General features: G+C 40.1%; 1 protein-coding gene across 1 annotated transcript in view; it reads left to right on the plus strand.

Annotated features, from left to right (window-relative positions):
- CFAP54 (cilia and flagella associated protein 54) overlaps positions 1-14,146 on the plus strand; it is a 252,382-nt gene that overhangs the window by 15,313 nt on the left and 222,923 nt on the right. Inside the window, exons 4-6 of the mRNA XM_036301177.1 lie at positions 1,286-1,457; positions 6,672-6,730; positions 12,925-13,068. Of these exons, the coding sequence (XP_036157070.1) occupies positions 1,286-1,457; positions 6,672-6,730; positions 12,925-13,068 (375 nt within the window). The remainder of the gene's footprint in view (positions 1-1,285; positions 1,458-6,671; positions 6,731-12,924; positions 13,069-14,146) is intronic.

The raw sequence follows: 14,146 nt of genomic DNA on the forward strand, positions 1-14,146 counted from the left end.
AGACATCTCAACTTGACATATCCCAAGCTGAACTCATCATCTTTCCTCCATAATTGCCTCCAGCCAGTCACCCATGCAGGAAATCACTGCAGACATCTTCTCCTCCCTTATCTCCTGCATATTATTGGCCACTGAATCCCATTGACTCAGACAAGACTTAAATCTTTCCCCATTTCAGGGCCCTGGTATGTCTGGACTATCTCAGACGCCTCTGATCTCTCCCAGCCTCCCTGCATGTAGCTTTGTGCCCTTACCCCTGCTTTCCATCTTCCACACTTTTGTCATAATTAATTTCTAAAGTGTAAATCAAATTGTTCTACTCCTCTGCCCTTTGACTTTGCCCTTTGGCTAAAGTCCATATTCCTTGGAATGGCTTGGAACACTCTTCATGTTCGGACTAGGAACCGCCTCTATAACCTAATCTCTTTATCTTAAACCTTCTTACTTAACCTTTCAAAAGTCTTTCAATCCAGTGGCCACTGAAACTACCTTAAGCATTCCTAACATTGCTTGTCCCTGAAATTCTCTTCTTTTTGCCAAGAACAGGGACCAGGTCTTCCTCAACTTTGAGTCACTGTTGCTTAGCAGAGTGTGGCTAATTGAGGTGGTCCATAAACATTGGCCAAATCAATGTGTACATGGTAATATTTATACCTGAATTGATACGTTAAAATGCCATTTGGTGAGTTTCCAAAAAACGATTCAATTCCATATTCTTGGAGATAGGATTTTGTACTTTCTTTTGCTTTTGAAATTTTTTTTTGATTAAGGAAAGGTAATAGTCTTAATTAAATGGATGCTTCGAAGAAACCTATTTTTTTATGTCTTAATTTGTTAGGGATATTATAAAAATTCATAGACTGATGGCTTAAACAGCAGTTTCTTTCTCACTTTATGGAGGCAGGGATGGCTTAGCTCAGGGTGCTAGAAAATGTGGTTGTCTGGGGAGAGCCTGCTGCCTGGTTCTCGCTGTGTCCTCAGACTGCAGAAGGCAGGAGGGAGCACTCTGGTGTCTCTTTTAGAAAGGCACTCCTCCCATTTATGAGGGCTCTACTCTCATGACCTGATTACCTCCCCAAGCCCCACCTTCTAACATCATCACATTGGGGATAGATTTCAATATAAGAATTTCGGGGGATACAGTCAGTCGATAGCACTATACTAATCTATTAAATTAATTAAGCACAATTGTTTCCATTTTAGTTTTTGTATGTTTTAAGGAAAGCTTTTCTAAATTGCATAAACTTTATTTATATTCACATTTATATTTTCCCATGCGTTTCAGTTTCATGCTTTAAATGGAAGAAATATTTGCAGCTACCAGCTGGTCTGTAACAGTGATTTGAACATGCAGAATAAAGAGTCTGTGATCCAGTGTCTGAATATCTTGTCCTCCTTAAGACTCACCATGCAGGTGGCCTTGCCACAGGAGCACCTCTGCTGGATCATCTTCAATGGTATATGGCAATGTATTTTATTTTCCATCATGTTTTTCAGAAAGTTTCGTGAATGCCAAGTTTGACGTTAACTTGATTACTTCGTGATTTGAAATATAATTATTTCATAGTAGCATGCTTGTTTTTATTTTTATTTTTTACACTGTTATTACATTTTAGTTTGTCCTCATATGCAGGAACTTACAAAGCATGTCTGTGGGGATGATCAGTTTCAGGTATATAGAAAGCAGGGCCCAGAGTTAGTAAATAAATATACGTGGAGAAGAATCAAAGAACCACTGCAGGTTAGATTGGTTCTAAGCATCATCCATTTATTGGTCCCCTCCTCAAATACTTTGGGCAGTGACTGTGGCTTTCTACATATCAACCTTCTTCTCCAACTTGATTTTGAGTAATGAGCTTTGGTATGTATATATGTGTGTGTATAGTATATTTATATACATATATACTATAATTTATATGCATATATATACTGTATATTTATATACATATATACATTATATATATATATGTCTCATGAAATATCATCTATCAAAATGTAGCATTGTCCTGGCTGGGGTGGCTCAGTTGGTTGAGAATTGTTCTATGTACTGAGAGGTCAAAGGTTCAACTCTCCATTAGGATACATGCCTGGGTTGTGGGCTAGATCCTCAGGAGGAGGTGTGCAGGAGGCAGCCAATTGATTATTCTTTCTCATTGATGTTTTTCTCTCCCTTTTCCTTCCTCTCTCTTTCTGGAATCCATACACACACCGACACACACACACACACGCACGCACGCACACACGCCTAATATGCAATTGTCCCCTCTGGAGTTCGACCAGGAGACCAGGAGTTAGATGGCTCACTATGACATGTGCTGACCACCAGGGGGTGGTCATGGAATGAAGGAAGGCCCAGGCTGGCAGCCAGCAGCTGGGGAAGGAAGGCCCCGGCTGGCAGCCAGAAGGCCCCAAATGGCCCTGATTGCCAGCCAGGCCTAGGGACCCTACCTGTGCATGAATTTTGTGCACCGGGCCTCTAGTGTGTGTATATATATATATATATATATATATATATATATATATTAAAGCAGCATTTATTTTTTCTCTTTAAAGAGTTACAATTTAAATTTAATTTCTTTTTAAAGTTACAATTAAAAGTTGCAATGAGTCATTTGCTGTTGTTCTGTGAATAACATATTCTCAAAGGGAAAATAATACAGTGTGTTCTCTGTGCATAAGAGCAGGGAAAACTAACTTGAAAGAAAACATATTGGATTTTAGCTCATCTGTGGCAATTGAAATACATTTCCTAGCCTTTTCCTTCTTCACCCTCCCCAAATAATTTTTTGACAATTTGATTGAAAATTACCTTTGCTGCCAGAGATGAGGCTGACTTTGGAAGTAAGTTTTAAATTCAGTAATTGTCAAGCTTTTGTACTTGATCATCCTCAAGAGGATCTGTTCCCCAGAGTACCTGCTGCTCTCTCTCCACCTCAGTTGGTCATCGGTCTTGGCAGGGACTGAGCAGGAGCAGATGTTCTGTGCTCAGGAAGCATGACAGGCCCATGGTTTGGGTGTTGCAGTCAGGCCTTGCTTTAGTGGTGAAATGATATAGTCCTTGGGTGCTGTTCTTTTAAGAGCACACACAAATATATTCCAGTATTCTTCGGGGGAAAAAAAAAGTAAATGATTTCTGTATCTTCTACATCCTTTTATTGGTGTGTGTTTTTCTTTCCTTTTTTAAAAAAAATATGTTTTTATTGATTTCAGAGAGAAAGGGAGAGGGAGAGAGAGAGAGAGAATTATCAATGATGAGAGAGAATCACCCATAGGCTGCCTCCTGCATGCCCCCTACTGGGGATCAAGCCTGCAGTCTGGGCATGTGCCCTGACTGGGAATTGAACAGTGACTTCCTGGTTCATAGGTCTATGCTCAACCACTGAGCCACACCACTGGGCCGTGTGTGCCTTTTCTTTACACCAGTGGTATCGTGCTCTAGATTTTATCCTTTTTCTTAAATATTTTTTCTGCTCAATATTATGGTTTTAGACTAGCCAGGTTCCTGTGTATAGATCTAGTTCATTGACTCTATTCACAGACTTGTATTCTTGATATCCATAGATTCCTAAGTACAGAACCTGGTTTTCCCTACCTCTATAGCTACACACATAATTCTGCAATGAATATCCTTGTTCATGTCCTTTTATAGACCTGTGTGAGAGTTATCTGGGATCTATGCCCAGGAGCGGGATTGCTGGGTGGAGGGAAATATCATAGCTTTTTACTAACTCCAGTCCCTGTTTTAATTAATTCATCCAAAACTTATTGCCAGGCATTGTTCTAGGTACTAGGGACACAAGAGTGGGCAACAGATGAAAACCCTGTTCTCATGGTTACATTCTGCTTCAGGGAGACAATAAACAAACAAAACAAAGTGGTCATGGCAGGTTGTGCTACGGAGAAAAGTAAAGCTGAGGAAGACCTAGGGAGAGCCAGACCTGGGCTGGGGCTAGGATGCAATTTTAACTTTTAAAAAAATTGATTTCAGAGAGAGGACAGGAGAAGAGGAGAAAGAAACATCAATGATGAGAGAGAAACATTGATTGGCTGCCTCCTGCACGCCCCCTACTGGGGATTGAGCCCAAAACCCAGGCATGTGTCCTGATTGGGACTCGAACCCTGACCTCCTGGTTCAGGGGTCAATGCTCAACCATTGAGCCACACCGGCTGGGTTAGTCTGCAATTTTAATTAGAATGGTCAGGGAAGGCTCAGTGAGATGATATGTGAGCAAAGACCTGAATGAAACATCTGAATATTTGGGGAAAAGGCATTCTAACTAGAGGATTAGCAAATGCAAAGATTCTGTAGTTTTAATACTTTGGATTTTAAGTAATAAAAAAATAAATTGATTAACCAATTTGTCAAAATACATTTAATTTTTCCAGTTAAAACTGAGCACTCATTCTTTTTATTTTAAACCGGTTATTATATGTATAGACATCCTTGGTTTCTTAAGATATGTAACCAATGTTGGTTCTTTCATAAAATTCAACTGGGTGTATGAGTATTCTATAACACCTTACTTCTCAACCTGAACCCAACTAATTTAAACCTCAAATAGATTATTTTGGTGATGGCCATCTTTGATGAAAAGGAATCACATGACAAGACAAAAAATTCGTATTAGGGATTTGGTCAAAACCAAACCAAAACAAACTTCCAGAGATATCCTGAATGTGTAAAGAATCAGCCTATGTTCCATTCTACACCAGCTCTCACTCCATCACGCTTCTGCAGTGGGAATTTGTGAGCCACACCAAGATCCTGAACCATCTAAGAAGCGATCAGTTCTAGTCAGGATGCTCAAGGGCTGCCAAGGTTAAAGGCACATTTTTGAAATACAGAGGGTCCTTGTCATTCTTGAGGGCAGTTTCCTGAGGCCTCCTGAAATTCCCCAGTTCCTGTCACTAACTTGTTTATACAGGCTCCTAGCTTCCACCTGAATCACATGTTTTGGGGAGAGGCATGCGTTTCCTGTGCATGTCCTTCCTTGGTGACTTTTTTTTTTTTAAAAAAAAAAACCACACCAAAAAACCCCAAAGAAACACAGTTACATAGTTTAATTTTTAAGATTAAGAACAGAGGTGGACAAAACCAAGTTGAGATAAGAATGCTGGGCTTGCCCAGCTGGCATGGCTCAGTGGTTGAGCATCCGACCCAGGAACCAAGAGGTGGTGGGTTCGATTCCTGGTCAGGGCATCTGCCTGGGTTGCATAAATTAATCCCCAGTGAGGGTGCGTGCAGGAGGCAGCTGATTGATGATGTTTCTCTCTCATCGATGTTTCTATCTCTCCTTCTCCCTCTCTCTCTAAAAATCAATCAAAACATACTTTTTAAAAAAGAATGTTGGGCTTGAGCTGTTACTAGCCAAATGGTTTCTTCCCAGGTGGACCTCACATGAAATAAATAGCTCCGTGTTCTGGGAGCAGTCACAGTAAGAATGCTGAGTCCTGGAATGTTGAGGACTGAAGTGTATGGTGCTGTACATATATGTTTAAGATTTTATTCAATATTTTTGTCACTGATTTATGTAATTAATATTTATCATGCTTACAGGCGTGCTTTAATTAAGCGATGTGTGTCTTGGAGCAGATGCTTAAAGTTTAAATGTGAACATAAGATTCATAATTGTTGAATTTTGATGGCTATGAGTTTTAGATCCGATATTTTATAGGACATATGTAGACCACTTGTATTATAATTACATGCCTTTTTTAAAAAATATATATTTTATTGATTTTTTACAGAGAGGAAGGGAGAGGGATAGAGAGGTAGAAACATTGATGAGAGAGAAACACCGATCAGCTGCCTCCTGCACACCCCCCACTGGGGATGTGTCTGCAACCAAGGTACATGCCCTTGACCGGAACCGAACCTGGGACCCTTGAGTCCACAGGCCGACACTCCATCCACTGAGCCAAACCGGTTAGGGCATTACATGCCTTTTTAAAGCATGTTGCCACATTTGGTTATGTTTATAGCATGATAATGTCCTTGTTTATATAGAGATACATGCTTTCCTCCCCCCCTCAACCCTGTGAGCAGCCATCTATCCTCATTTAATTAATGATCTGATAAAAAAAAGCATGCTTGAATGATGTTAAATAGGAGTTGAAAATGCTCTTTTTTATTAGAGTGCTCAAAGGCCATACCTTAATAATAGGATAAATATTATATGAGAGTGAGAATGAATATAATGCAACCTATTATGTGTTATGATTTTAAAATTATTATGAGTTTCCTTCCATGTTAAGTATTATGCCATGCTGATTAAATATATATTTTAATCTTATTTGGAAATAAATATTCAGTTTTTCAACCATAAGAAAACCATGGGTATCAATAACGTTTAATATGAATTACTAAAACCATGGGGTACATAAATTATGCTACTAAAAATATTCTTTTGTTCAGTATATTTCAAAACTTGCACTGCTTTTATAATGAGACTAAAGATTTCCGCGTCAGCCTATTTAAAGGATGGTCATATTAGTTCTTTTAATGATTTGGATACAAAACAAATTATGATGATTATAACTCTCTAACCATTATCCAGCTTTCTCATGAGATTGCTTATTTTTAGAACTACAGACTTAAGCCACAGGAATTAGCATATACAATTTTCATAATTTGACTATAAACCATGTTAACGAGTTTTTCCTCCATTTAGGTACTGTTTACATTTACACCATTTGCAGAAAACTGATGGTTATTGGTCAGTCTTCCAAGGTATGCAATTTACTGACAAAATATCTTCTCCTATATTTCCTATTTTTCGTAAGACTTTTGTTAGTATTGAACATTAAACAAAGAAAATTTAGTGAATTATATAATAGCAAAATTTAGTGAATATGTATTATAGATTTACTATTTTTAGTTTTACTTTAATATGATCATAGGTAAAATTGCAGATAATAAAGTATTAATGAAAGAAAAGCGTTCTTAAAATTGATAGATATTCTCTGCTGTCCCTTGGTCTCTCAGATTAGCCAAAGTTGTCAACTTGATACTGAACATCCACCTGGTAACTATATCTCTAGGTGGGGTGATCATCCATTCTTGCTTGCTCAGGACAGTTCTGGTTTATATCTGTAGTCCTGGAGTAATTATTAATAATGCTTGCTTTCACTCTTAAACGTGTCCTGATTTGAATGATAAACTACGGTTACCCTATTTATATTGTGTTGTGGAGCTTGGATTTCATTTTGCTTGAAGAGGTTGCACTTGACTTATGGCCCACATGCTAGTTAGTGAATGAATAAATGAATGAATGTTAGTGTATTAGGGTTAAAGAACATCTTCACTCTGTTTCAGTCATAACCCAAGGGTAAGGAGATTTCATTTTATAATAAGACTAGAGGCCCGGTGCATGAAATTTATGGGTGGGGGTGGGGATCCCTCAGCCCAGCCTGCACCCTCTCCTAAATGGGATTGGGCCTAAACTAGCAGTCGGACATCCCTCTTGCAATCCGTGACTGCTGGCTCCTAACTGCTCACCTGCCTGTCTGCCCAATCGCCCCTAACCACCTCTGCCTGCCCACCTGATTGCCCCTAACTGCTTCTGCTTGCCAGCCTGATCGCCCCCTAACTGCCCTCCCCTGCTGGCCTGATCGCCCCCTAACCGTTCCCCCCTGCTGGCCTGATTGCCCCCTAACTGCTTGCCACAGCTGGCCTGATTGCCCCGAACAGCTTCTGCCTCGGCCCGTGCTACCATGCCTTTGTCCGGAAGGACGTCTGGAAGATGTCTGGTCTAATTACCATATTACCCTTTTATTAGTATAGATTCCTACTCACCAGTCTTCACTGGTAGGTTTAACTTGAGGTTTCTATTGATTTCCCTACAATGTTGGTAGCACTTTTGTCTTTAGGAGACCTATTTATTCCCTGTATTCATTGTTCAGTCATTAGGACAGTGATGGCGAACCTTTTGAGCTCGGCGTGTCAGCATTTTGAAAAACCCTAGCTTAACTCTGGTGCCGTGTCACATATAGAAATTTTTTGATCTTTGCAACCATAGTAAAACAAAGATTTATATTTTTGATATTTATTTTATATATTTAAATGCCATTTAACAAAGAAAAATCAACCAAAAAAATGAGTTCGCGTGTCACCTCTGACACGCGTGTGATAGGTTCGCCATAACTGCATTAGGATGTAGGCCAAGAAGGGAGAATATACTTACGTTGAGTCCATATTCAAATGGCATTTGGAACATTACTACTTTATTTTTTATCACATGCAAAACCTTACCCTGAATGTTCTAACACTCAGGATAGATACCTTTTTTTTTCTTATTTTCTCCAAACATAACCAAGTATCTTAAAAGTCAATACCACTTAAAATGGAAGGAAGGATATTTGCATGCTTAATGGAAAACAATTTTGAAATCACTCTCTGTTTTGTTCCTCGAGTTTAAAAGCTCTATTGCTGACAGTGATTTGCACAAGACAGTGCCAGCTCTTTGAGTGCGAATTAAAATGAGGGGAGACTGTCCCATGCATAATGGAAATTTGGCTAGAGACTATTCCAGTGATTCTACATTTAGTTCCAGCTGATTTCCTGAAAAGAACTTGCATATTCCTGTTGCCCTTGCTGTAGCAACAAATACTGCTTCACAGAACCACCATAGTTTGGTTGCTACAGCATTTGTCTGCCAGCTCTTTGAAGGGCAGAGATGTCTGTGCCAAAATTTAACTGTTCGTGCTTGTACTTGTTAATGCCGAGAGAATTTTAATATGATAGTCGTTTTAAAATAATTTCTTATTAAACTCTACCTAAGACATCTCTTCTCCCCCTCATAGAACTTGAATTTCTTTCTGACAAAATAAGGGCTGAAGGAGAATAGTTCTGTGGTCCCAGTCTTGTGGGATGGGAGTGAGGTGGGGAAGAGCGGGGGGAAGGAGGTGTGTGTGCAAGAATTTTGGAGTGGTGGATGGTTGCACAGTTGGCATTTGAAGGTTGGGATAAAATTCATTCAGTTTTTTCAATATAATAAGTTCCAAGGAAATTAAAAATTTTCACCCAGAAATTTCTAAACCTTCAGCTGGTGAGTTTATTCCTTGGCAGGGGAGGTAGGGAGTAGCAGGGAACCAACCACATCTGTGCCTTCTCCGGTCTGAGGGACCCTGATTCTGTAGCTATTTTAGAGTTCAACTCTATTATAGCTTGAGACAAAAGAAGAAATAAATATGATAGCCTCAGGCTTTTGTTGGTGTAACCCCAGAGAAATATAAACCCCTATCACTGTAAGATCCAGGCATCATTGCTACCATTTGTTATTATTGAATCCCTACTATGTGTTAGGTATTAGGTGGAAAGCTTTGTGTACATAATAACACTCATTTATAGCCTTAAGTCTTATGAGGTTGGCACTGTCATCATCACCATCACCATCATCATCACCATCATCATTTGTGGAATTAATGCCTACCATTTATTAGGTAGGCTTCTAAGCACTTTCATATATTATCTCACTTCCTAATATTATCCGTATAACAAAAATTTGAGAAAGGTACTGTTATTGCTTTCATCTTATAGATGAAGAAGCGAAGGTTCAGAAAGGTTAATTTGCTCAATGTCGAACATCTAGTTAAGTGTAGCCAAGGCCAGAGCGAATGCCTCATTGCACTGCCTCTCAATACCATTAGACTTAATTTCATCCCTCACGACCCATCCTATTTTGGCTCACTTACTCAAATAGAGAAGCAAATGGGAGGGGTTGGTATGTTTTGACCTCCCACTGTATTCTTGAAGACACCCTGGAGACCAAGACTGGATAGGGGTTCTTCCCAGATGGAAAATACTTTTGTGTTGAGGGAAGTTACCAAGCTTAAGCTTGTATTCAATCGAATGAAATCTATCTGAAATCTTTTTTCCCAAAAAGATTTCTGAAATCTTTTTTCCCAAAGATATATTACAACTTTGCTTTCATTTATGGTATAATTTGTAATTTCTTCTAAGGCATTTAAAACTGTAGTATAATACTCAGCAAGCATTAAAGAATACAGTATAACCTATTCATTCTAAGAAAATGTTGATTTATGTTTCATTTATAAAGTTATTGGCTTGAACAATAATTGTCAAATTATTCCACATTCCATTACATAAACTTCAAATCCAACTTTGAAATGCTCAGTGTTGTTCCCTCAAAGGCTGATATAAATGATGTTGCAGTGCCCTCCTGTGGCTGAACTGATTAATGGTGTGTGTATCTTCCTGGGATTTGGTTTTTCTTCTTTTTCCTTCTCTGCTCCTCCCCCCTCCTCCCTCCCTTCCTCCTCCTCCTCCTCCTCCTCCTCCTCCTCCTCCTCCTCCTCCTCCTCCTCCTCCTCCTCCTCCTCCTCCTCTCCTCCTCCTCCTCCCCCCCCCCCCCCCGGTTCTTCTTCTTTAAAAACGTTTTTTAAAATTGATTTCAGAGAGGAAGGGAGAGGGAGAGAGAGATAGAAACATTAATGATGAGAGAGAATCATTGATTGGCTGCCTCCTGCACGCCCCACACTGGGGATCAAACCCACAATCCAGGCATGTGCCCGGACCGGAATGGAACCATGACCTCCTGGTTCATAGATCAACGCTCAGCCACTGAGCCACGCTAGCTGGGCTTCTCCATTTTTATTTCATTTTTGATATCTTCAACTTTTTAATATAGAAACATTGCCAAAACAACAATACCTCTTCCACCAACAGTGTTTTGGCCCATGCTTTTACCAACAGGACATTAACAGTCTCTTCAACCTTTGATATCTGATGTATTAAAAACAAATGGGATTTCATTGTTTCAATTTGGATCTCCCTGGTTGTGATGTAAGCATTTAAAATAGTTTTCAATTTCCTTTTTAGTTTTATTATTTCTTTTAATTTTCTTTTGATAATATGTATTTAGGTTTTTAAAAGAAGAACACTTTATTTTAAAATTTTAATTTGGTTTTTCAAAGTTTGTTTTTTCTATGAAGATAACAGTCCTACTTTAGACTCATCAACTTTTAAAATTAATACAAGTGAATTGATTTCATTTCCTCTTCCTTCTGCTTCTGTTCCTCCTGTTTCTCCAACTTCTCCTGCTCCCCTTCCTCCTCCTCTGTCTTCATTGTCGTTACCAAAGCTAACACTTCCGTTTACTATGTCCTAAGCATTTAGTGTGTAGTAATTTATTAGATATTCAAACAATCCTAATTACTGTTATACCAATATGGATGAGGAACCTGAGGCACATGGAGTGTAAGTGAATTGTCCAAGGTAACATTGCTAGTCGTGGAGGTAGAGTTTCAGCCTTACAGGGCAGGTGAAAAAGAGAACAGAGTGAGCAAAGACACATGTATTTGGATCGCTGAGGTGTGTTTTGTGGGATGGAAAGCATTTTGGACCAGCTTTAAGTATATGATGCAAGGTCAAGAGTACACGGGGTGTGGAGGAAGGCAGGAACTGTCTTTGCATGCCCTGCAAGAGGCCTGTACTTTATCCTGTACTCAATAGAGAACAATTGAAGTGTTCCGAGCACAAGAGTGGCACAGCCCAGTATGCATATTAAAGAGATAACTATGGTGGAGGTAAGGAAGATGTATAAGGAAGGGGCTGATAAGAAGGGCGATGGTGAGACCAGGGAGACAAGTGAGGGTGTATCCAATAGCCCAGGAAGATATATGAGGACCCGCTTGGTTAAGGCTGATATTCCCCATTGATATAATTTAGAATTTAATATTCTGAGATATTTAGCTCCCAGGTTCTTATTTTCATCCCAGTAATACTTTTTTATAACAATATGTGGAATACAGACCAAATTTATTCTTGTATTCAATCAAATGAAAGGCTATATAATCTAATTACCCTTTGAGCTTTTGGAATATTTTTATTTATTTTATTGATTTCAGAGAGGAAAGGAGAGGGAGAGAGAGATAGAAACATCAATGATGAGAGAGACTCGTTGATTGGCCGACTCCTGCATGCTGCCTACTAGGGATCAAGCCCGCAACCCAGGCATGTGCCCTGGACTGGAATCAAACCCAGGACCCTTCAGTCCGCAGGTTGACACTCTATCCACTGAGCCGAACCAGCTAGGGCTAGAATATTTTTGAGGAAAGGAAAAAGACTGAAAAAGTTAACTGCAGAATACATGTAGTCAAATAGTGTTTCCCAGGATAGGGTTTATGGGAAGGACATGTTAAAAAATAATTATCAATAGATTTGTGGGGAAAAGTCACTCAGGTACAATAGCACAAGAGGTTCTTCCATATATTCCTACAGACAGACAAATAGCAATGATGACCCTTTCCCCATAATTTTATTTCACATTATACCTTGGGAATAATTATACTGGAAATAGGCGTTATTTATGGAGTGTGCCAAATACCATCCTAGCATACCATGTATATTGTCTCCTCCATAACAAAACTGTGGTGATGTGCCAAAATACCCATTTTAAAGATGAGAAAGTTGAGGTCTGGAGAGGTAAAATGACACAGCTACTAGGTGATAAATTTGGGCCTGAACCCCAGATCTATTTAATTCTAATCTTCAACTGTTTCTACTAAGTATCACAGGCTTCAGACTGTAAGCCTTTTTCATTTTCCCTATCCTGCTATACCAGTTTATTTTCAAAATAATACATTGGTTCCAGACCAGGTAATAAAAATTTTATTGTTGGAGGTAGTTCCTGTACTATTGTTGACACTTGATACATATTAATAAAAATGAGGTGGACTTTAGGAGCTAAGAAGGAAGACATTCTAAGATGGTTAACTTGAAGTTTTGCATTCTTTAAATTATTCTCTTACTTTTTAAATGCTTGTGTTTTCTTGATTCATTATTTTTGGTTTGAGTATTCAGCAGCAACTTGTTTCAGAACGTATAATTTGATTAGATCAAATAAAAATAACAATTATTGTCTTAACATGAAAATATATTCAATTATACCCTTTCTTTCTAAGGCCTTAGAGTATCTCCTGTGGGCCAGTGTGTGTATGGAGTCCTCGGTCCCACTCCTGTCCATCAGGTACTTGACATGGAGAGTTACTCTTTACACTGCGGTCTGCCAGTGCTACTATGACTGCCAAGCCGCTATCCATGGAGAGGTATGCTACTTTTTAATTTAGAGGATTTCAATATTTTAGAATATAACGTAAGCAGCATTTTCTTCTTTAGAAGTCTGGCAAGATTGAAACCGACACAAACAAACAAAACCCCCAAAATTGAAATGAAGCAAATACAAAAGTCCCAGGCTTAATTTGCAGGAATTTGCTTGGCTTCTCCATTCTGTTATCTCTTTGCTCTACTTTCTTCTCTCTCCTTTATTTTCTGCTAGAGGCCCAGTGCACGAATTTGTGCACGGGTGCGGTCCAGCTGCTCAGGCCCAGATTGGGGTGGATCAGGGCTGGGCCTGTCGGGAGGAGGAGATGACAGGAGGTTGGCTGGACAGCCTGCCCCGATCAGGGCCCAATCAGGGCCGGGCCAGCTGGGGGAAGGGGCTGCGGGCGATTGGCCAGCGGACCCCATCCCCGATTGGGGTTGGGGGTTCGATTGGGGGCAGGGCTAGCCATGGGGAGGGGCTGTGGGTGGTGGGCCGGCTGACTCTACCCCCAAATGGGGTGGGGGGTTCCGATCGGGGTCTAGCGGCCTGGGGAAGGGGCCATGGGTGGTTGGCCAGTAGGCCTTGCCCCTGATGAGTTGGGGGATCGATCTGGGGCGGGGCTGGCAGGGGGAGTGGCTGAAGGAGGTTGGCTGGCCATCCCTGCCCCCTATTGGGATGGGGTAGTGCAGCCGGGGGCAGGCCGGCTCGGGGAAGGGAGGAGACATTTGGCTGTCAGCCCGCTCTTTGCTCTTGATTGGGGTGGGAGCGTCTGATCAGGGGCAGGCTGGCTGGCCCCACCCCCTGATCGGCCCGGTTGGCCACAGTAGGCATCATAGTGACCGGTCATTATGGTCGTTATAGGCGTTAAGGTCGCTGGCTTTTTATATATAGAGATTCACTTCCACCTTCTTTGCTGCTCTTCTGAGTAAGATTTCCGTTATCTTTCCTTCCTCATTGTATTCTTCTATGCAATTTGCCTCCTCCCCTATTTAGTTTTTTTTTTTCATTCAGTATTATTTTGTATCAGGAAGGTACTGAAAATACCTATATCAGAATTTTACTTTCCTTATTTTTAAAATTTA

The sequence above is a fragment of the Myotis myotis genome, unplaced genomic scaffold (assembly GCF_014108235.1).
Source record: "Myotis myotis isolate mMyoMyo1 unplaced genomic scaffold, mMyoMyo1.p scaffold_m19_p_3, whole genome shotgun sequence".
Taxonomy (NCBI): domain Eukaryota; kingdom Metazoa; phylum Chordata; class Mammalia; order Chiroptera; family Vespertilionidae; genus Myotis; species Myotis myotis.